This window comes from Callionymus lyra, chromosome 16 (genome assembly GCF_982586985.1).
Source record: "Callionymus lyra chromosome 16, fCalLyr1.hap1.1, whole genome shotgun sequence".
Classification (NCBI taxonomy): Eukaryota; Metazoa; Chordata; class Actinopteri; order Syngnathiformes; family Callionymidae; genus Callionymus; species Callionymus lyra.
The window spans coordinates 11,468,380-11,493,129 of NC_141833.1; the positions used below are offsets into that span (position 1 = coordinate 11,468,380).

General features: G+C 40.2%; 1 protein-coding gene across 1 annotated transcript in view; it reads right to left on the reverse strand.

Annotated features, from left to right (window-relative positions):
- Positions 1–1,212: 1,212 nt before the first annotated feature.
- The window catches only part of lingo3b (leucine rich repeat and Ig domain containing 3b), a 41,509-nt gene continuing 17,971 nt past the window's right edge, over positions 1,213–24,750 (reverse strand). Inside the window, exons 2-4 of the mRNA XM_087811949.1 lie at positions 7,221–7,830; positions 5,496–6,239; positions 1,213–4,443 (exon numbers count right to left, since the gene is read on the reverse strand). Of these exons, the coding sequence (XP_087668075.1) occupies positions 3,874–4,443; positions 5,496–6,239; positions 7,221–7,775 (1,869 nt within the window). The 5' untranslated portion in view covers positions 7,776–7,830 and the 3' untranslated portion in view covers positions 1,213–3,873. The remainder of the gene's footprint in view (positions 4,444–5,495; positions 6,240–7,220; positions 7,831–24,750) is intronic.

The window sequence follows — 24,750 nt, forward strand, 5'->3', positions numbered from 1 at the left end:
AATCCAATCTCAGCCACGGCTGGATGAGCTGAAGATGGGATGGAGTCATTTGGAGGAAAATTTGGTCGTCAGGAAACAAGCTGTGTCAGAAACCGCAACTAGGCTTTGTTGGCGCTACTTTTTCTTTTTGGACATTCTTGCAGTTTTTAATCTCTTAAAGGTCTCATATTGTGCTAGAGTAGACCCCGCCCCCCCCCTTCACCTCATTGAGTAGACAAGAGTGGCAGAAAACCAAGTCTTGATCGACCATTTGGCTCATCGTCTGACAAGATTAGCTTGAACCCAATGAGGAAACTGGACAAGCCTGTCAGAAAGAGTGATAGTTAATAGTAGAATTATTCTAGTGGTATTTTCCAAGTTCTGCAAAATGTTTTTCCAGTAGGGTTGCAACAAAATATTGATACAATCAATCAAATTTGAATTTTTGTCATAGTTCTTTATGGATTATATTTAAATAAAGTGTGTGAAGAAAACGATTTTGACATGAAAATATTCAAAACGTTTTGTTGATGCTTGTATCGCCGTTGAAAAAACGGAATCCTGCAAGACGACTGAGGACGAGAGGATACAGTCGACTCCAGTAGCTTTTAAAACATTTTGGCTTCAAAACACATGAAACCAGATACAACTTCGTCAAGCGTAAAGTACTCGACAATACTACAAATATATCTTAAAGTATCACAATATATCGTGATTTATCGGTGCAACCAGTACAAACTCCAGAGATAAATCATCTGTAAAAGCAACTGAGCTGACACAATATGAGACCTTCAATAAGGATGTATCCCGCAAGGACGAATGCAGGCACTGGAGAATTAAGTATCCGAGGGAACGGATTAAGCTGCACAGGCATCCAGGAAAACGTCTGTCAGCAACTTTGAGTCTTGGCACAAACGCTTCTTGTACTGTAACAGCTGATTTGATGGCGACTGAAGAAACACCGGGCCAAGTGTCAAGTACCAGCAATTACAAGGTCTAACAACCTCCTAAAATCTTTACTTAATAGATCAGTGGCGGTTTAATCGTGTCGGGGTACGAAAAGGTTGCAGAATAAATTTAGACATGTGACGAAAGAGTCTGTGAATGGTCGACGAATCACGGTTAGCACAGAGTGAGTCACAGTCCCGCCCCCCCCCCTTTATACACTTGTTAATGTGACGTACTGTCCAGTGTTCCACAGTGGTGCTCTCCAGAGCTCCGGAAATGTCTTCGTTTCTTTAAGGGAATGAGCATGGAAGGGTAAACGTCTTTTTTAGGGAACCTGGGTCACCCCTTTTGTCTTGGCTCCTTTTTTTTCTGATGGTATTGAGGAGGAGCCGCTATTCATCACAGGACGACCTCACATGTGTCTACTACCGCACAACCACCACACAACCATATTCCAGCCTACTACTGTGAACAGGAACAACGAAGGTTTCGGGGAATGCTCATAAGACAGGAAAGGTTTCGGAAGAGATAATAAAAACGACAAATACCTTCTTCTACTCCTACAGTGTGATTGATGTTTACACGAGAACGCCATCAATAATCACGACAGACATTCGCACTGTCTTCTAATCCTAGTTGTTACGGAGAAATACAGGGGGAACTCAAACACGGGACAGGAGACACCCACAGAGAAGGGACAGTCCTGTTCTCGAAACATAAAGGTTTGTTTGTTTGTCCCACTTTTCCTCCATCCATCTTTCAAAGTGATTCCACCCACCGAGCGGCAACAGTTTCATCATCCTTCACAGGGCGAGAATACTGATGATAATCAGGCGTCTGAGGGTTGAAATAGTCGTTACGTCCCAGAGGTTTTGGGATGTATGACTTCATTAGCAGCATTTGAGACAGTGAAAGTGAAAGTGTATTTTCTCATTCATCTTCGATAAATCGGATTTTTCCTGCACGTCCAAATGAAGACTAACCGACATTCTGTCGTAGCTAGCGGCTACGCTATCATACAGTTGACCCGGTTCTAAAATATCTCACCTTCCTAATAGCTGTATATTTTTGTATTTGTGAGTGCTTTGACTCGGCATTTAAAAAGTTAGAAAGCCGAATCCTGAGTAACTTATTAAAGACATCTATGAAATACAAAACAATTTTCTTGTTGTCTTGGGTGAAGCATTAGCCTTTAGCCTAGCTAAACCTCACAATATTAATACCTTTTTGATACCTCATGACATGGACCTGGTTACAGAAGGTGCTGGTTTCATAGCGTGACCCAAATACAATTTTGATTTAACTTGCATTGCATTATGGGGGAGGATTTTAGAAAAAGACAACAACCACGTTTAAAATCCCATTGCATTGCTTTTAGTTCCCGACAGCTATTCTGAGAACAGGACAGTCCCTTGGTGAGGATGAGGTTCAACATTTTTTTTCTCAAATCACAGGAGGGAAACAGAACCAAAGACAAACAAGATCAACCAAACATTTGAACTCATTTTTTCGGTTGTTTTTTTTTCAAAAAAACCACAGTACAACTTTCTACTATACGTACACATTGGCGTGGGTAACACAACTTCATTTACATTTTTAAATCCGTGGTCTCCAGCCAGGGACCCCTCCCTAAGGAGGACCCAGTGGGGGTGATGGGGGGTGGGCGTAGGGGTGAGGAGGAGGGGGGATGCACTGGGCTAGGGGGGCAGAGACATTTGCACACTGGTCAACTCCGAGGCAGAGGAGCAACAGTCGCTCTCACACTTCCCGGTCTTGTGCGGATGTTCGCTGGAGTGGAACTGTGTTGTGTTGTGATTCCTTGTATCTACACGAGTGTTTGTGTGTGCACAGTGACAGCAGATGGTCTTATGATCATCGCGGCAGCTTCCTCAGACATAGGCAATGACGATTATTACATAAATGAATCGTGTATAAAAACAACGACTATATGGCTTCGTACGACTTTTTATTGCTGGAATGTTGTCAATCAGCTGTTTTGCACTTTGCCTGAGAAAAGAAGTTCTATTCATGCGTGACACATATCTGTGTGTGAACATCTGTACGTCCTCTGCCTCTGAGGTTGTCCGACTCCCCCGGCTGCTCCCCCCGGCAGCGCTGGGGAAGGTCAGACTCGGCAACGCCACAGAGAGCGACTGGCCCGGGTCACCGGTTCCCCTGATGATGAAAGACCTTGACGGTGGCCTGTGATGGCGGCGCCAGAGAGGAGGAAACGCTCGTATTAACTTCTCACCTCCCTCCTCCGGATGCTCGCGAAACCCACCAGCTCTCTGCGTGTTGCCGCGGCGACTGCCGTGGCTGCCCCTCGTCCGACGGGCTGGACTAACCTGACCCGAACCCTGCCGGTCCAGGGGCAGCCGGGGCGGTCAGTGACCAGTGTGCTCGTCCCACACAGCTGACTTTGCCGCAAAATAGAAAAAGGACTAATCATTAGCTCAAAAGTTTGGACATAAAACTTGATCTGATGCATGCTGGGATATAACCCACTTAATTATCATTAAAGTCTTTAGATCATTTAAAATTCGTGCAGCATTCTTAAAAAAACATGCACATCTTCTCCATATAACGGCGAGAAAAGTCCTCCTGAATTACTTTTTTACTAAGACAGTCAATTGGTCCAAGTAGATTCTCAATCATTAAGGTCCTTGTTATCCACGTGCTTCCAAAGCGAGTCGACTGGAGGGTCGTGTGACTCGACAGTTGACTCGCTTCGGAACCACTTGGACGCCCGTCGATTGAATATTATATTCAACAAATAAGCAGGAGAGACTCAAGCGTCAAAATGAAGGTGGATCCAATTGTTTTAAAGAGGATTCTATTTATTATCTTCAATTTTCTTTGCGAGTCGGTAGCTGTGTGTACTTGTGCGTCAAACACGTTTTTGGGACGTGCTCATGCCTCCCCCGAAGGACCCCTGGCTGCGTTGTTTCATATCATCTTCATATTGAACTTCCTGGTCCCGCCCGAGGCGCCCCCGGTGGCCGGTTCCGATTTCCTGAACGAGTACTCCACCGTGAAGTTGTTCCTGCGCTGGCCGCGGCCACGGCTCCACACGAACAGCAGCAGGAAACAGAAGAGGACGACACCCAGGAAGGTGATGCAGCCCATCGCCGTGGAGACCAGGATGGTGGTCAGGTCCAAGGTGAACTTGAGGAACACGCGAGTGCTGTTGATGTTGGTGTCGTTGAAGAACTCCCCGCTGTAAAGGGAGCGGTTGAAGAAGAAGGCCGAGGCGGCGTCCAGCGGCTGCCCTCGCACCGTGAGGGTGGCGAAGTAGGTGTCGTTGCCGCCGGCGTTGGTGGCGATGCAGATGTAGGTCCCGCTGTCGGTGAGCTGGGCGTAGCGGATCTCCAGCGTCCCGCTGGGTAGAACAGTCATGCGGCCGGTGCTCTTGGTGGTGATCCGTCGGCGCTGCGGTGAGATCCAGATGATGACCGGAGCTGGATCTCCATCGGCGCGGCAGAGAAAGTTGACCGGCTGACCCTCACGAGCGACCACCTACAGGCGAGACGGAGACATGCATCGTGTTTCAGACAGATGTCGAAATATATTCAACATTATCAGTAGATACTGTACTTATTTCTTAAGCAGTGCTATTTTTTTTAAATCATTGAATTCAATAATTTCTATATTGAAATGTTCGATTTGTTTTAATTTAATAACTTAATCTAATAATTTAACATTTAATGGGTGAATTGTTTTATCTAGAATTTAAAATATTAAAATCTATCAAAATTAGGAATGTTTTATGCAAAGAGTTTGATATTCTTATTCCAATAATTAAAAAGTAAATTTTCTAAACTACAATTATTTTAAATCATAGCCATTTAAATTCATTATAGGAATTGTGGTACAATTGTACCGTGGTACTTGATCATAAGTTGTAAGATCATCGAACTTGCGTCACATGATTTTTTATTTTCTGGTTACAATATAAAATCAACCTTTCCATATGGAATTTTAGGCTATGGACTATTTTTTAATTATTAACTATTATATTAAAATATTTGTGTAAACACAATATTTCATTTTGAAACTTGAAAAAACACCATTGATTATAGGAATTATACAATTTAATTGTTTTTTATAAACGTATTAAATGATTAGGAATCAAAAACAACATTGAAAAAAAAACTTTGAAACAGTTCATATTTGAATTCAATTTTCAATTCTAATGGCACACTGATATTCCAGTTAACATACTGGAATCAGAGTCTGAAAATATACTCTTAATAATCAACTCTGAAAATTGAATCTATTGAAAGTATTATGATAGTGCTAGACAGCGTTTGCATTCATTTCCATAACGACTGAAGTACGAGAATAAACTTTTAAGTTTGCAGATCAGGATAGTTGACAACATCGCAGTTACACCGTTTTAACACCGGGGGGAGCCAGAAACAAACATGTTGAATCTTACTTAGTGTCACTTAAAGAAAAGTATAATTCTTACTCATTTTAAAAGTTTAAATACGCAGAGAAACTTCTAAATTACAGTAATGTGAGTGTTTGTCAGTTTTAATGTGTTTTTAAAAATTATTAAAAATTACCTGCTGAAGCTTGCGGTTGCGTATTTTCGGCCTCTGGCATGTGAAGTGATCAAAAAGTGCTGAGTCGGTGAAGGAGCTCAGGCTCACTCCCTGCACCTCCACCGGCCCCGTACATACTGGTACTCTGCTGTCGAAGTTCAAGGTCCTGCGCCTCTGCAGGATCCACAGTATACGGCAGTCACACAACAGGGGGTTACCGTCCACCCTCAGGGTCTCCAGACTATTGACGGAGTGGAACGACCCCTCCTCCAAAGTCAGAAGGTCGTTGGAGGAAAAGTTGAGAACCCGGATCTGTCGCAAGCCTCCCAGGGCGTGAGGCTCCACAGTGGTCAGGCCAGTGTTCACCATGATGAGCTCCTTCAGCCTCAGAAGGTCTCGGAAGGCCCAGGACTCCAGGGTGGTGATGGAGTTGTAGGAGAGGTTGAGGTGGGTGAGGTGCACCAGGTTCTTGAAGGAGGACGAGGGGACGGAGGTGATGTTGGTGTTGGTGATGGAGAGCCAGCGGAGGTCGAGACCCTGGAAACTCAGAGGTGAGATGTATTCCAGGAACGGCCAGTGGTCGATCTCAAGTCCCCGCAGGTTGGACAGCTTGCGGAAGTTCTGGTCCTCCAGGGCGGTGATGCCGAGGTGGCGCAGCCGGAGGGTCACCAGGCTGCGCAGGTACGACAGCGTCTGGCCGGAGATGGACGTCAGGTTACAGCGTTCGATGGTGAGGTCCTCCAGGCCGAGGAGTCCAACGAATGCCTGAGAACCACAGAAAGACTTTAAACTCTAATAACTAGACCACCAGAACTGAAACGTTCATCTGTATAGAAGTATATCAGTGGCATCAGAATATTGAATACTTCAATCTCAAATATTGCATTTGTTTTTTCTAATTCCAATTAATAACATGTTTTAATTGCTAGATTTTTCTATTCAATAGAAAAGTGTGGGTATAATACTGACACCGAACCACACCCTTGATCGAACTTTCAGCCAATCATGCGACGCACAAACGGTCATGTGACGTAGAAGCGGTGGCGTCGATTCGTCAGGAAGGATTCTATAACAACGGTAAGATTTCAGCTGTTTGCAACTGATGGAAGATTTACAACTTGGTGTGTATTTACAAATAAAAAAATATATAATAATTATTAAACAATTATTGGAATATCAAACTATTTGTATTTTTTTTAATTAATTTGGAAAATGTCAAAAACATTTTTTATTTAATCATATACAAATGAAACTAATTAAACTTTTCAATATAGAAATATTTAAATAAATATATATTTTCTTTTAATGCTTAAAAAACAACTTTAATGAAAAGGTTTCAACATTTAAAATGTCAAATTAAAAAAACATGTCACTGATGTACTTACATCTGGAGGTAACATTAGACGTATTATTGGGAGACACCAAACCAAGTTACCCTCTTATTTAAGTGCTAATGTACATATATATTTATTATTATTATTATTATTATTGTTATGGAATATTGAGTGATAGCAATGTTGATGAAAACCAAAATTTCTTCTTCTGCAGATCTACAGAAGCTACTACAACACTTATGTAAGTACTGTAAGTAAGTTCTTTAACTATTGTGTTATCTCAGGGTCAAGGTGACCCATAGGTCGGAAAACAAATGTGTTTAAGGTATCCCTTGTGTTTTCTCTGCTGACCCTGAGATAAAACAATGATTATGGAGTTTCTGGATTAAAAACTAATCACGTAAGAGTTCACCTTGTGAGAAATATATACAAGGTCGTTGTCCCCCACTTGCAGGTGTTTGAGGCTCTTCAGGTCCTGGAAGGTGTAGTCCAGGAGGATCACCATCTTGTTCTCACTCAGGTCCAGACTGGTCAGGTTTCCAAGCTTGGCGAAAGCCCCCATGGGCACCAGCTTCATCTGGTTTCCTCTCAACTTCAGCACCTTCAGATTCTGCAGGGCGGCGAAGGCGTTCGGCTCCAGCGTGGCGATGAGGTTCTCGCTGAGGTCCACCTCCTCCAGCCGAGGGTACGGGGCCAGGTCGCCGGCCTGCACCCAGCGGAGCCGGTTACGGCTGAGATCCAGGAGCTGCGTCTCTGTCGGGATCCCCTCGGGTATGTTGGTGAGCCGCCGGCGCTGGCAGGACACGGACCTCAGCTGAGCCGAGCACTCGCACCGTGGCGGGCAGGCCTGGCTACTTCCTGGCAGTGTCAGGGTCAACACGGAGACCAGGGAAGCGGCCAGGACCCACTGCCACATCTTCGGCCATGGCACTAAGGCACGCCCCCCAGGGCCAGGAGAGCCAATCATGGCCCTGGTGCTCGGACTCCCCACCTGAGGCAGGCGGGGTCACTGCACCCAACACCTGGAAGACATGAGGGAAAGCAAAGTCAGTTAAAGTGTACGACGACTGGGACACAAGTACCTTTGTATACCATCCATCCATCCATCCATCCATCCATCCATCCATCCATCCATCCATCCATCCATCCATCCATCCATGCATGCATCCATCCATGCATCCATCCATCCATCCATCCATCCATCCATGCATCCATCCATCCATCCATCCATGCATCCATCCATGCATCCATGCATCCATCCATCCATCCATCCATGTATGAATACTTGTTTTTTTATTAGACTTTGCAATTGCTGAACTTCACCCACCACCCAAAAAATAAAGGAGAAAAAAACAACAACTAAAATAAATAATATTGAAAAACTGTACAAAAACAACATATCTGCTACATTTAAATTCCTTACGCAAATTGTATTTAACTTTAAATGAAATAAAACACAATATGTTGAGAGAAAATAAGGATTCAAATCCTTTAAATACCTTTAATTCAATGTTAAAGAAAAAATAATTTGAGTCAGATTTAATGGCTGTATAACGGCGTTGCACAAAAATAATTTGTAAATAAAAAATAATTTTTGTTCCCTTTTCCAGGATAAATAATAATGTAATATAAGGCAATAATGTAAAATCACTCATTTTTTTCAGATTTGTCAGTGTGATAAAAAAAATACAAAAAAAATAGGTTTAAAAAAGGGAAAAAAACATTTTGAAGTAAAGTTGAATTGACAAAACGGCGCTTTGCGATTGGCTCACAGCAAGAAGGTTACTGGTTTGATTCCAGGTCGGGAATGAGACAACTTGTGACTTTCTGTGTGGAGTTTGTATGTTCTCCCCGTGTTGTGTGGGTTTACTCCGGTAACTCCGGTTTCCTCCCCATATTCCAAAAACACACAGAGGTTAATTGAGAACTTGGGGGAAATTGTCCATAAGAGTGAGTGTGTGTGTGAATGGTTGTGTGTCTTTGTGTGTCCTGCGACAGACTGGTGTCCTGTCCAGGGTGTCCCCTGCCTCTCACTCAAAAAAACTGGGACAGGCTTCGTCCCCCCGCGACACTAATAAGGGAATAAGCGACATAGAAAATGCATGAATGAGTTACCAGAATAGAGATGTTAAAATTTAACTTCGCTTTAATTTAACCTATTATGGATCCATTAAATCCCTGGACAACCGGGTGATAGAATCTTTACTTCACTTCTACAGTAAGACGGATCAGAAACCCATCAAATGGTTACTCTTCACGACTGAAGATCCGTCTGATCTATAATCCACACTTTGTGTAGGATCCCATTTCAATGCAGTGAGGGCCTTCCTCCTTTTTTCTAGAAATACATAATGCATACTTTTGAATAGCGTTCAGTACCAGTGAGCCGTTTGAGATGAAACCTGACGGAAAGAGGTTTTTCCAAGTAGCTTTTAATAATCCAAACATCCCCTGTTGAACCGATATTGTCCTGAAGGCTTGGGAGATTCTTCACAAACCACGAATCTATTTTAAAACACATCTCACAAGATCACATCAACACTTATCTGATGGTAGTTTTGACAGTTTGTTCTCTCCCTTGTTCATCCCGATAACTGGGGCAATGGGAGCGAAAGAGCCCGGAGCCGAACTCATACATGTTGCATCTTGTCTGCCTGCAGCACAGAGACTGTCTGCTCCGTTTTGATAAACACAATGAATTAATTATCAAGTCGCACAAACCGAGGTCTTTAACAATCACGTTACGCTCTACAGTCACACAATCCACAGAAGACAGATTGCAGACGCATTCTGATTCTGAACAGCTACATGTGTGTGTGTGGGATTTGACATTTTAAAACTCATTTTTAAGGCATCCTAGCACGTTTTAATATTCCTACAGGCAACCGGTCATCTCACCCACACACACTCGTCTCTCCGGAAGAGCACATGGTGTTCGATTTTGAACATTACTCAGTGTCCAACGAGGAAGAATCATCTGCTTCCATTGATTCCTTCTCAAGTTTCTCTTAAGTTTGACGGAGTAAAAACATCCTCTTAAACTCCCGGGATGCTAAAAGCAATTTAAACGTGGGAGGAGTTGATAGAAATCCATGATATATCAGCAGGATCTTATTTTAACGATCATTGTTTAGAGCAGCGAGCAAATAAACAGCCGCAGGTTTTTTTTTCATTTTAAACAAATATGTGTAGAAGACAAGACGATATTATGTGGTATTATTTACCACCAGGGGGGGTTTCTAAATAATTAGAGTTGCACCGTAAACTGAACTTGGGTAAAAGTCCTGGAGGAAAATTATTTTGGTTTATTTTGGGTTTGCACATGAACCGGTACAAGTCCCTGCAGTGTAAACACGCAAAAACAAAATTAGGTTGAGGTGTCACACACTAGAACAATGTGTCATCACACAGCCTTCTTCAACAGAGAGGTGTGAGCCGCTCTGGGCTCGTGCTTTGTCCAGAATTCATTCAGCCCACTCTGGCCGCTGAAGCGCAGGAAGAGATGCTTATTATTGGCTTTCAAAATCCTCATTTAGTTCTCTTTTCACACCAGAAAGGAGGGAATAAACACAGTTTGAAACTTTGTTTTCTGCTGGTCAAGCAGACCCAGGAACGTGGAGTTGACTTTTGCTTGTTGGCACTGGACGAATCCAAGAGTAGGAATCTGAACCAACCAGAACTAATTAGAAGTGATCTTTACTTTACTATTTTGGTAATAAACTGATGCTCACACGTCTGATGTCGGCTGTAAGTGCCTAGAAAAAGAATGAGAAACCGCAGACCTCTGCCAAGCAGCTTATTGCAAGTCATATTCAGACTAAAAATATATATTTTACCACCTTATTTTATCTGTCAAATTTGATAACCTTGTTTGCATTTAAAGTGTTGTAGGCAACAATAGGTAATTGGAACCCTGTGTGACAGTTGCATTGAGAAAACCAAGGCCTCACAATGATTGTTATTGTGCACAAAGGAAGAAAAAAAACAATTTCACAGAATGGTTCAAAGAAAATGCTGATATTTTGTGTTTTATAATGGTAAAAACAAGTCTGTTTAAGCAGAAGGTTAGATTTATTCAACCGAAATAAAAATAATGGAGCAATATATCTAAATAAATAAATAATTTATAACAAAAACACATAAAAATGTAATTTAAACACAATTGGCAACATTTTAATTTAAACATAATTCATATACTCCAAGTTTAAAAATGTATATATTGGAAAAAAAGTGAAATATAACATTAACCTGTATAGTTAAAAAAATAAAGATAAAAATATATATATATATTTATATTTTATGTGTGTGCTGATATAAAAAGAAAAAAGTTTAGACATGATTAAAAGTTTAATTAATATAATTTAATGTAACTGAATACAATTAATTATGATAGAACCCAATGTGCTATTTTTCTCTGAACAATTAAATGTTTTAATAAATATATTTGCCTTAAAAGCAACAAGGATAAAAAACAATGTTAGGAGAATATAACTTATAAAATATATATTAAAAATTAAATATCATCACATACAGCCAAATATTTAAGATGTACGAATTGATAAGTTGCAGGTTCAATAAAAGAAGTAAGAAAGCGAGGATAAGGAAGCGACACGTTAAAAAAAAAAACATATTATATAATAATACATCTTTGGGAAACACATATTCAACAGTGTTGTGACTCGTGAAAAAAACTTCCACGTTGCAAAGCATCCTCTTAGCCTGGAGGTGGATCAGCAGTCGCAGCTTGAGACAAGCAGAGAAAAACACTCTTTTAAAAAAACCCTATGTGAGAGATTGTGTTGAATCGTCACCCTTTTTTTTTTATGATTTAGCTGCGAGACAAAACAGAGGCACGACTCTGCAGCTGCTGCAGACTGACCCAGTTCTTTTCCTGTCAACCAGCAACAGCTCATCATGACCACAACAAGCCAGCAGAGGAAGCAGAAACACACACCACACGCACACACACACACACACACACACACACACCATCCAGTGTCGTTTGTCGCTAATTAATTTCTGGAATCTTGAGGAGGGTTTTATTAATTATAGTGTGTGTGTGTGTGTGAGTGTTGTGCGACTCTGGCGGTCAGGCCTGCTGATGGATGCAGTCTGTCTCCGCCTCCCTCCTCCAGAGACTCATCTCACGGGTCAGTTGGCAGAGCTGCCGCCTGAATCAGTGAGCAGACATGGTGGAGGTGGGCACGGTTCTCTGGGATCCTCTCAAGGACGAGCTCGGATCCTCACTTCATCAAGCACAAGGATGGCTCGCATCATCCACCAACACTCTGGAAACAGACCCTCTGACTCCATCGGCGCCGCCCGAATGAAGTCAAAACAATACTAGAAAACTGACCATTGAGACATGTTTCTGAAGTCAATTTAACGCTACATAGAACGTGGTGTGACCTATTGAATCTTGGACCACCACAAAATCGGATACATTACTGTTATAGAACACGGATGCAGATGATACGTTAACAATCTGATTTATTCATGCAGTCTTCTTGAATTTACACAAATTAACAAATCAACAATGTACACTTTGGCGGTGAAAGGATCGGAAGAACACGCCTCTTCTAAAGGTCAACTAACGTGTTGATTTAAGTGCCTCTTAAATAGATCTTACTCTATTGTACTCATCAGTATGTGTACGTTAAATATTTACATTAGAAAATGTGCTTAAGCCCCGCCCACTGAAAACACTTTGTTTTTCTGGAGATTAAATCTTGTTTATCATAACCACGCCCACTCTGATGTGATTGGTCAGAGGGGTTTGTCAGCGGACGTCATCAACCTAGGAAGTCTCCCCCTCCAAGGGACTTGTTGCATAAACAAAGCAGGGTGTGATTACAGCTGGCAGGAGGAGAAGTGAAGCTATCATTACATATTACATGATGGAGTCGGCTCTCGTAACCTCTAGTTCGCCCAGATTTCAGAGAGAAAGACTTCAACATTTGAGACGAGTGAATGAATCAAGAGAGTTGGGTTTCCACATCAGTTGAGCTTTAACTTCCGCTGCATGGTTTGTCACACACGTGAATGATGCATTTAGTGACATTGAAGCTGCTATGGTGCATTCAAAACCGTACGGTATATTGTAACAATACGTCTACAGCAAAACAGTATCACCTATTACAATTTAATTTCCTGCTATTTTGTTTGAATAATGAATGTGTCAATAAGTTGTAAATATAATTATTTCACATTTTGCAAATGTTTATTTATGCACTGTCCCTTTTATATATTTTTTCTCCTTGGTTTCATTCAGGTTCAGCCACAAATCTCCAGTCCTGTTACTCCCTAATAACCTAACTATCTTTGTTTCAACTCCTTTATTCTCCTCTTTTCTTCCTTTTATTTTTTACTTTATGGGCATTGGTTTTATACTTTTCATACTAATTTTATGTCATATTTTCAAATGAAATCAATATAAATTACTTTTCTTACTTACTTCATGGCATAACACTTTTTAAAAATGTGACATATATTATTTTAATAAAGAATAATTCAATAATAATCAAATATTCTAGAATCACATTTAGACAAACATTTATTTTAGAATGCCCGTTAGCTTTTATTTTAAGTTTCCACATCATATTAAATTTAAATGTATTTGTCCCTTCTTTCTTTGGGCTAGATGGAACCATACACCAGTCACAGAATATAATGTCCCCCGCAAGTATAATTAAACGCTCTAGATAAACGGAACCATCGTTCTGTCCGAGCAACAGTTGGTTCCATCAGCTCCGTCCCCGGGTCTTGTTCCCTCCTGTGGCTTCGACAAACTCGGATTTCACAAAGCAGCTTGTTCCTGCACCTGGACACCTCACACACAAGACGAGAGGAAAACCCAGAAACCCCACAAAACCTGTAAATTAACACCAGACAGTAATTTCCATCCTGAGAGTGGCGGACTCTGCTGCAGACCACCTGCTGAGGAGACGGAGGAACAGCAGGAAAATCAGCCCACGGGCTAAAAATAGCTGATTATCAGATAGCATTGCTAATGAACAGATGTTGTTAGATTCCATCTTTCATCAGCCTGGAGTGGAACCGATGACCACTGCTTGGGAAAACCACTGTAAATAGGTCACTCGTTTGCATTTGTAGACTTTATAAGTCTTTATATTTCCCCGGCAGAGCGTGAACATCCACAACACTAGCCGTCGTTCCTAAGCTTTATCTGGGATTTACTTTCTTGACGTGCTCATACAAAAGCGGAAACTTTCCAGTGACTCAATTCGGCGTGTGGGAGCAGTCGGTGGGTTATTAGCGAGAGCTCCTACATTTTGTTGTTGCAAACACAGCGAGGTGCGAAACTTGATAAGCTTTGACACGGCGGAGGAAAGTTGACAGTTTGTACTTTCGCTCGCTAAGTAGCTCCGAGTCCAACATTAAATCTGCGCTTAGTCCTCAAGTCAAGTGTGGGAGACAGCTCAGCAGCAAAACAGTCGGAGGGAGATGTGAGCGACCGGAGAGAGACGACTGTATTACGGCAGAAAGTCATGATTCACCGAAGGTCTGGAGAATGTTTTCAGCGCATCTACGAAAATAGCAGCAAGTTGAAATGTCTCTAGTGTCTAGATGAAGAGAAAGTAGTGTTGCAAAGAACATTCTGCTCATACATTACATGCAAGGTTATAGATGTATAACTGAGGGGGAGAGGTTCATTTTGGTCTGTTCTCATGGAGGTCTTCTTTTTATCCGTCTTATAAAGTGCTGGATATATTTTATTAAACACTCCAGGAAACATTGCTAATCGCACAAAGATTATGTGATTGAATATACAGTATGTGACGTTTCTGGGTTTCTCTCATATTAATTAATCATGACTTTTCTTATTTAATTTATTATATGTTTTGTAACTAATTTAATCAAATTAGTTAAGTGGAAAAAATAATAATCTTAATTTTAACTCTGCAGCAAGAATTCTGACCTGCTCTAGTAGAAGAACTTACATTTCTTCGATCCTTAAAACTCACTTCAATGGCTGCCAGTTTCTTTCAGGATCAATTTTTAAATTCTGGTTCTTACTTTCAGATCTATTCATGGTCAGGCTCCTCCTTACATCACTGATCTGATCCAGCCTTACACCCCAGCTCGGGCTCTGAGGTCTGTGGATCAGAATCTACTGATGGTTCCTGAACACGGTTCAGGACCAGAGGAGAGAAATCCTTCCAGACTGTTGCTCCTAAGCTTTGGAACGATCTTCATCTCCCTGTGTTTGATGATCTACTGACTCCTTCAAGAGTCTGGGACTCCTGTGTTCATCTTATTTGTCTTGGCCTTTAATAGTGTTTAAATTTGCTGTGTATTGTTATTTTATTCATATAATTGTATCCTGTCTGAGTTTATTCCTTTTTTAAATTTTTTTTACTGACACAGCAAATGATTGACAAAAGCTTTGGTTTGTTGCCTCGAGGTTGATGTTGTACCTCGGTAAGCGACTCTCTAGGTTCTAAAGCAACTGATAAACATCTACGGTCAATGTAGAATATCTACCATGTACTTTTAACTTTTGTGCTTTACAATATAAAATTGGGGAGTTGAAGTTAAAGGGGTGCATTGGGTCCTTGGGTCCAAAACCTTTTAGCAGTCCTAGAAGCGACTGCGGTCCATACAAAATTTTCATTTACAAAACTTTCTCAATCATCTCTGTGTTAGTCCATCGCCACAAAACTCAAATTTCTTTTCTTTTTACCCGCGTCAGCAACTTAAAGCTGAAACTCAAAGAAATCACAGATGGTTCAAAGTCACAATAGTTTAACTTTTACAAGGACATTCTCATGTCTGTCTCATTTCTCTCTGAGGCAAAAACAGTTTCGGTTGCATCTTTATATCCCATCATAACTTTTGATTATCTGCGAGACAAGAAAAAAAAGTCACTACTGGAAAAACTGAATGAATTCCAGTTGGTCTTGAAGGACAGGATGAGAGTTCCTCCCTGATACCTTATCTAAGTAAACCTAATATGTTTCATTTCCGCTAGATTCCGTTTCCAGCTAAAGCCAAGCAATGATCAAAACACAAGCAATAAAAGAACACGTTTATATGTGTGGTTTAGCAAATGTTATAACACAATCTGAGCAATTTTCCATCACCTACCACAAGCAGATTGACATACTCTGTATTCTCATTTAAAACCTCTCAATACCAAAGTACTGTTTCATGATGGGACGTACAGTCCATGTAAAGGGTTCAACAACACCAAGGACAGCCCTGCGGACACTCCAACTTCTATGGAAAGGGACGAGGGTATGATGTGCGACAACCGAGTCTCTGTGCTCGCTGACATTGTTATTGCAATAGTTGTGATCCAGAGATTTATCGTAGCAGTTCAGACCGGCCAAGAAGGAGAAAATTTAGTCGGATAACAAGAGTTTCTGGTGACAAATCATTCTATCCACGTCAATTTAATATCAGACCAGCCTGTTATTATAGGAAGATGAACCAGGCTGGATCGTTGGCGAACTTTGGGTCACTTGTCTCCCTCACGGCCGCCATGATGGATGACCATGGCTGCAATAATCCACAGCACCAAGCACTCACGGAGACAACAGCACATTCTTCAAGCTGCCACCTTGTCGGTGGGCAGCCATCTGAGACCCTACAGTTGTGTTCCGGTGACAACAGTAATGATGGCGTTTCGGTGCCACGTAATCCTCCGGTGGGTGTGCGGTCTTCTTCCAAGAACTCCTGAGTCACCGAGGGATGAGAGGTGATGGAGAGTGACGTGCTGCCTGCTGTGACCTTTAGCTGACAGGAGGCGAAATTATGTGACATGACTGACACAGTTCTGTCCAACAGTCAGCAAACTATTTTTAGAGATCTAAAAAAAAACAAATCTTCATGGCTTTAAGTAAGTAGGTAAGTAAAGGTTATTTCCAAAGCGCCTTTCTAGACACGGGTCACAAAGCGCTTTAACAATCAAATGCAATACACATAATATAGAAATACCTACAATTTAAAAACTGACCAAGACAACATAAGACAAACACAGGAGTTCCAGAAAATTAGGAAAAAGCCTGAACAAATAAAAAGGTCTTAAGATGTTTCTTGAAGGAGTCAGTAGATCATCAAACACAGAGAGAGAGGAAGATGGTTCCAAAGCTTAGGAGCAACAGCCTGAAAGGATTTCTCTCCTCTGGTCCTGAACCGTGTTCAGGAACCATCAGTAGATTCTGATCCATAGACTTAAGAGTCGAGCTGGGGTGTAAGTCTGGATCAGATCACTGATGGAAGGTCTGACCATGAATAGATCTGAAAGTAAGAACCAGAATTTTAAAGTTGATCCTGAAAGAAACTTGCAGCCAGTGAAGAGTTTTAAGGATCGGGGAAATGTGAGTTCTTCTACTAGAGCAAGTCAGAATTCTCCCTGCAGAGTTTTGTATTAACTGCAGGCAAGACAACTCCTTGTTTAGACACCAAAATAAACTGTTTACAATATTCCAAACGAGAAGATAGAAAACGCATGGATTACAAGCTCCAGATTGTGTTGTGACATCATTTTCAGTTTAGAGACTTTTCTGAGTTGAAGGAAACAGTTTCTGGAAAAAAAAAAATTCTTATAAATGTTATTTGGTTAAAAGGCTCTTTTGAATCAAAATGTTGCCTAATGGGAAAGTCCTGAGCTAAGGTACGTTTACTTATCCCCATATATATATATATATAATATGTTTTCATCGTTGCTTGTGTGAAAAAGGGGGGCAGATGTCTCTGAAGGAGTAAACGCTAACCCCAACCTTCAAGATAATATATCATTCAAGTTTGTGTTTTCTGGAAACCTTTGGAATAAGATAATTAATGACTTGTGAAACAGCGAGGAAGATATAACAGCAAACTAACAGCTGTACTTCAGAAAGAATCCAGACTGACATGTAAACTCTGTTCTTCTTTCTCCTTCCAAGTAAAAGTGACCGACTTCAAACCCGATCTGGTTTCTATTCTTTGTTTAATTAAAAATATTGAATCAGGACCAGAGGAGAGAAATCCTTCCAGGCTGTTGCTCCTAAGCTTTGGAACGATCTTCCTCTCTCTCTCTGTGTTTGATGATCTACTGACTCCTTCAAGAAACATCTAAAGACATTTTTATTCATGCAGGCTTTTCCTTGATATTCTGAGACTCCTGTGTTTGTCTCGGTGTTGTCTTGACCTTTAAGCATATATTTTATTGAATATTATTTTGATTGTTTAAGTGCTTGGTGACCCTGGTTATCAAGCTTAAATAAAGAAAAGAAATACATAAAATCAAGCAAAGGAAAAAAAAAATGAAATAAGGAGACACATCAGGTGTGGTGCTGTGTGGTGTTTTGCATTTCCTCCCCCTTAACTCTTCAGATTCTTAATGAGGCAGGGAAACTGGAAACCGAATTGCCCGTTGGGGATCAATAAAGTTGTCTAAAGTCTGAAGTTGAATCTTAAGTTGACGTGATGAATAAATACAAGCAGTGGGCTGGTGATTAGGAAACACTGGCAGACCTGCAGCCTCTGTCACAAGATGCATCATTTCACGGCTGACAAGCCCCGTCTACCAGAGAATGTAACATACACTACATTTTTATTAATTTGCAAATGAAAATGGACAAGCTGAGGTTTCCAGATATGGAATTATGGAGAGTTACTGGGATCTAGTGGGTAGCTTCTGGCTCCCAACTGACAACTTTATAGATAGTTTCCTTATCTTTTTTTTAATTAATTCAAGTGGTTTTATCACTGATGTGAAGTAACTATATGAATGCCTGCCTAGTTTACTGCCTCACGTGATCCTTTCACAACTTCAGTGACTCACAAAAGTGAGTACACAAGTTGGTAAGTATTGTATGTGTGAAAACCCAATTTAACTGAGCACTACATTATTATTAAATAACCAAAAAATACTATACATGGGTGTGAAACATGCAACAAACAAATGTTGAAAGATGCTGTTAAAGGTAAAATGTGGGACAATAATTTAGAGGTTGATTTCAGGTAAGTTCAGTGTCAAAGAATTAACATGATGTAATATTTTTAGCATCAGTGTCATAATTATGACCTTTACTTTCAATGTGAATTTCCCTAAAATTTTGAACCATTGAATCACAATACGCAGAGGGAGAAGAAGATCGTTCCAAAGCTTAGGAACAACAGTCTGGATATATCGGAATTTTGATATTGATGCTGAAAGAAACTGGCAGCCAGTTTTAAGAATTGGGGAAATATGAGTTCTCCTACTAGAGCGGATCACAATTCTCGCTGCAGTTTTTTCGTATTAACATAAACATGTGTATTCCAAAATTGGAATTGCAAGCTTGGAAGTCAGAGAACCTTCATCAACCCCCAGCTGCTTACTTAACATCAACAGGAATTGGATTAAACCAACACCAAATTGAGAAATCGCAAGAAAATCGGGACTAATAAAGTATGTTTATCCAACTATCAATTAATACTGTAATACGCTGAAAGAAAAGCCTTGTGTGCCAACGTGTTCCACCTGAATCCACATATTTATCTGCATCTAAATGTATATAATACTTATTAAGACCATCATTTTGAATTGGAGCCAAGGTGCATGTACCAGAACTCCTGTACAAGAAACAAACTTTAAATAAAAAAACATTAGCTAAATCTGTGGGCAAGCAGAGTGAGTGACAAACTCTGTTTCTGACTCTTCATACATTCTGATAACACCCTGAGCCGAGTACTCTGTGTACGATCATTCTATGTAGTGTGAAGCAACAGCAACACCTTTGGTTCAGTTCTTAAAGCGACACAAGCTTAAGACTTGGGAAAAAGAAGAAAAAACAGCGATGAAAAGAGTCAAAGGTTCAAGACAACAGAAACAACAAAAATAACTAATTAAAAAAATTTAAGTGCCGGAGAATTACATTTTTGCCCTCAAACAACAAAAATCTCACTCCAATTAAGCATGCAAGTGTCTACACACTGTGTCAGCTCATTATGCTGCTTTATGAAAGCTCTGCGTGGAAAAAGTGCCTCTTTTTTTTTTTAGAAAACAGACAAGCCAAGGCTAGAGGAGTTCTTTCTTCTCTTAAATTATCTGTAATCCTCGAGAAAAAAAACAAAATGTCACCGTGTTCATTATGCGCTGAAACACAAATAACTTTGAAATAAGTTGTTTACTTGCTTCAAAGACAAAGTTTCAAAGTTATAAGCCGGGCCATGATGTTTGCTGATGATACAGTGATTTGTAATAAAAGTACGGAGGGTTTAAAGAAGAGGTGGATGTATGAGCAGAGCCAGTGGAAGCAAGAATATTTGTCTGTGAATGACAGGGAGGCAGAAGGAAGAGTGACAAATGTGGGAGTAGAGATGGGTGGACTGTAAGGGCTGATCTTTGACAGAAGAGTAGCAGCTACTTGGGAAATGTAGCTTTATAGACAACAACTGGTGCCTTTGCCTAAACAGAAGGTCTTTATTTAAGTTCTAGAATGTTAATTCAAAAATTGAGTACGTCTGTGGTTTGTTTAACAATTCACAAATTGTCAAACTCTACCTCAAATGAACTTATAAAAAGAATCCAATTTCCAGTTTCCAGATAAATTGAGGACATTAAAGCTATTTGTTTGCTTCTCCGAGTTACGATATCAACATGTATTGGATGTGACCTCATTTTTAGGAACTTTAAATTATTCATTAAATATTGTTTACCCGACTGTGTGTATTAAAATATCGTGTGAGCCACATAAAATAAAGTTTTTGGGCCACAGGCACTGAGATTGACACTAATGGTTTAGGGAAGATAAGAAAACAAATACACTATAAGACACTTTAAAAAAGGGTAAAGAGGAAAATTGACGACATGGATGTGTTAAAGGAAGACGGTACCAGTCAAATAATCTTTAGTCTTCTGAAGGAACTTCGAAGATGCTACTGTGTCTGAGGTTAATTAATGATAAAAGTTGTTTCTCCATCCAACCAACTTTAATGATCCAAAACTATAGTTTCGAGCCCCCTTTGGGTACCAGTGACATGTTTCGTCTTCAAACCTTCCGGATGCGTCTCTGAACACACGAGAGTTGCAGAAAGACAGCAATAATATTGCTTCATCTTTTTGATCTTTTTTGTTCTGTACTTGATTTGGCTCCCACTCGCTGCTGGCTTTGTTATCGCCTTTTTGTGTTTTAATGAGCGACAGCGCTGTGCAGTCCAACAGCATCGGATGACAAGACAACCACCAGCGAAGTGTGTGAGTGGGCACGTCTGAGTCCTCTGAAGCCATCGGAGCTCGGCCTCAAACTTGTCCTCGTGTCATTATGGTGACTGTGGAACCCGCTCGGCCGTCAAAACAAAGGCTTCTGCTCCCTCTTTTCCTGTCCACATCTTTAATGTTACACTTTAAGGAAGAAGTGTATAAACCTCTTGAGTGTATCAGTAATTGGAGTTGTGTGTTTATTTTCCAACAGACAAAAAGTGAATCCCCGAAGGTGCTTCCATTTGTTCTGTCATCGTTTTCTCTTCAGGAGAATGAAAGTCGACGTGCGTGTTTGACTGAGCTGATAGCTACACGCGTCGGTGTCGTGGGATTAAAGGCAGAAAACCGAAAAGAAAAAAGTCTTAAAAAGAAATGCTGAGTTTAAAAGTAGGACACGCATAGATGTAGTTGTTTGTCAGCTCACTGCTGACATTGATAATCAGTGTACAAATGAATCATGTTAGCTGAGAGCTTCAACTGCGGCATCACTTGCTTCAGACGACGGCGCGTCTCTCGTGTGAGCTGGAAGACGATGTCTTCTAAACTCGAGCTGGAACATAGTGAGAAAGTGAACGCTGAAGACGCTCGCAAGGCCAAACAAACTTTCTCCAACTGGGCGCCTGGTGTGTGTTTGCCGTCAGTCGTGAGTCAGCATCTTAGTGACTCATTTGTTTTGGACCAAACAACAGACTTTGCACCGAAACAGTGGAGAGGAAGAGACTTCAAACGCTGAGGGAAACCACAGCACAGCCGTCTCGCTGGCACAACTCCTGAAGTGTGACCTTAATTTGAAGTAAAGACAAACTTAAATGACTCTAAGAGCCCTTAAGTTACCAAAAACAGCTGCCATAATGTACACAACATGACCCTGAGGAAGAATTGCATCACAGATGGCAAGACTAGTTAAACTATTGTGACCAATTATAGTTTTCTTCAAACATCAGTTTCACAATCATTTCTTTACAGGTTTGAAAAACGTTTTTACTACCTGGCAGGTTCTAAACGCTTCTTAATCAACTTGCTAACAACTCAGAAGTACAAACATTCGTACAGCTTTTAAACACTTAAATAATCTGAAGAAAACAACACAGGATGTTTTATTTTCACGGTGATGACTGTATAAGGAGAATTAAATGCATTGAGATGGGTAAAGTACAACAAAATAAAATAAAATAAGAGACATTACATTAAGATAAATTAAGTTAATTTAAATATTAATTTATGCTCTACTCGCTCAAGGATGCGCCAGTTTTATTTTTGTCATGAAACAAATAAAAGAGGATACATTTTCAATGAGATGCTACAAAAAGTATATTGTTCGTTAAGTATTTTGTAAGAAATTATTCCCCCACATATTCTTTTATTTACAGTAAGGGTCTTATTAGAAATTGAATATTTATTAATAAATCAACTGCTTCCATTTACGTCTTATCTCTTACATATGCCGAAATGATTTTTTTGTTCTTACATTTCTAAAAACGGTTTGCAAGTCCAAATCTATGGCACAGTGAGAATAAGATCTTGTGTCTTCTGAAAACCCGACACCTTCAATTAGCTGTGGCTGCGGCGATAATCCTTGTGCCCTGCGGTGTTGTGACCTGTTTATCTTTGGATCAAACCTGAGCACATGTCGACACTCACCCAGAGCACAGGCGCACAAAAACACACCATCAGCAAGCAGCTGGGGAATCAGGCGTTATTAGATTGGTAAGATTGCTGGGAAACATAAGGCTTCTGCTCAGGTGTTGTTTTTTTAGACTCGCTGAGGCAGCCACACTATTTCCACCCGATGACCTCACACTTCCCCCTCAGTGGTCAAATGAAGTCTCGGTTATGAAGGACCGCAGGCTGTGATGTTATCATTACTCTGGAGTTTGTTTGGCTTAGTGGTTGGATTCAACAGATTAGTTTGATCCCAATGAAAAAACTAATTTACCGTAGACATTTCTTGACCGGATAGATGTTTGCTGATTATTTGTAGACATAACAAACACATTCTAACAAGTCTTTCCTCTTATAAGTTATAAAATAATAAGAAAAACCATCAGAAAGTGGTGAATAGGAAGTTCAAGTTAAATAATAACTTAAGCTCAGAAGACGTCTGTAGCAGCAAACAGCAAACACTATTAAAAACATGTATCAAATATGGAGAAATTAAGGAAAATAAACATAAATATGAAGGCATTCCGAGGTCCAAATGAATGTTTACTTTCAAACATTTTACATTTTCTGTCGATTATTTCATAGTAGACCCTTTAGTGGGACTAACCTGGTTAAAAAAACAGGTAAATTTGACGTCTGAATGTAATAAATAAATAATATTACAGTGTAAACATCAGACATAGTATAGAAGATTAGTTTTCCCTTAAGTAGTTATACATTAAATTATCCAAGTAATGGTTGACAACTTTAAATAGGAACTAAATGTAGAAGCAGCAACTCAGAAATCCTCTTCTAATAAGTGATATTGTAGATGTTTTCATCCGGAAATGCAGTAACACACTGAACAAACGCACTGAAGAAATGCTGCTTTTTTTCAAGGTTTCTGTGACCTTGGTGAGATGAGAAAAAAAAGTCGAACGATGAATTGAAATAAATCGATGAAAAGAAAATAATGTGACTGATGACTCAAAGGTAGATGGATATTGTGACAACATAAGTTAGTATCAGGTCAGTGTTTGAATTAAAATCACACACCATAGATGATGGATAGTAAAATTATTTATTCTGAGATAACATGAGGTATAAAAAAAAGGATTTTAAAGAATTTAAATTCATTTACTCAAAGATTTCTCCAGACTCTCACAGTATAGCGGAGATAAGCTAATTGAATTTAGCAAATGTATGCATTTAAATACCGTTAAATTTATTGTAACCAGCAAATAAGAGCCAAATAAGACCCAAAATAATATCTATTGTTTTTGTGGTGACTCTTGTTATTGTTATTTTCCAGCATAAAAAACTACTTAATTAAACATTAGGGAAAACACTGTGCTTGTTTATTTACAGTTGAATATATTTACCATGTACACAATTAAAAAAAGGAGAGCACATGTATTATATAATTAAAACACGTAGATTCTGGAGGCAAAACTATAATAACACCTCATAAAATCTGAAGTTACTGCTCAAAAAACAGACATATGTGAAGGTGGCTCCGGGCCTCAGAACGCCCTGGTCAAGTTTGTGGTGAAGGAATCCTACGGTGGGTAATTACCAAAAAAACAGATGAGGCAAGAACATTTACTGAGGGCGAAGATGTGAAAGAGCTTTGAACGAAACGTTGCCGCTTCTTACGTCACTTCCCTCTGGCGCACCACCTCCTCGGAATTAACCTTAAAACGCTACCGTGCCTCGAGATGGCTCACGGTATCCCAACCATCGCCCACGCCATTGCAGTAGTTTGGCAAAATTCCTCCTTTGTTACACTGAGAATGTTTTTTTTTTATTATTGTTTTTTAAGGCGTTTAAATATTATGCTATTTTCAATCGTTTCATAAAATTTAAAAGGCATTTAATGGAATTAAAAGAGCGATGCTGAACAAAGAGCCACACCAGCTGTTAAAGACCAGTGAATTGTGCGTGACAGCGGATAAGCTCGTGTTTACACGACACATTGTGGCGCGGCAATCACTGCTGCACTTGTTTATCTTGGGAGTCTAATTACCCAGCATGCACCGGGATTATTACACTATTAGTGAGAATGGCAGATCCAGAGTAACAGATAATACCGACAGGAGATAAAGAC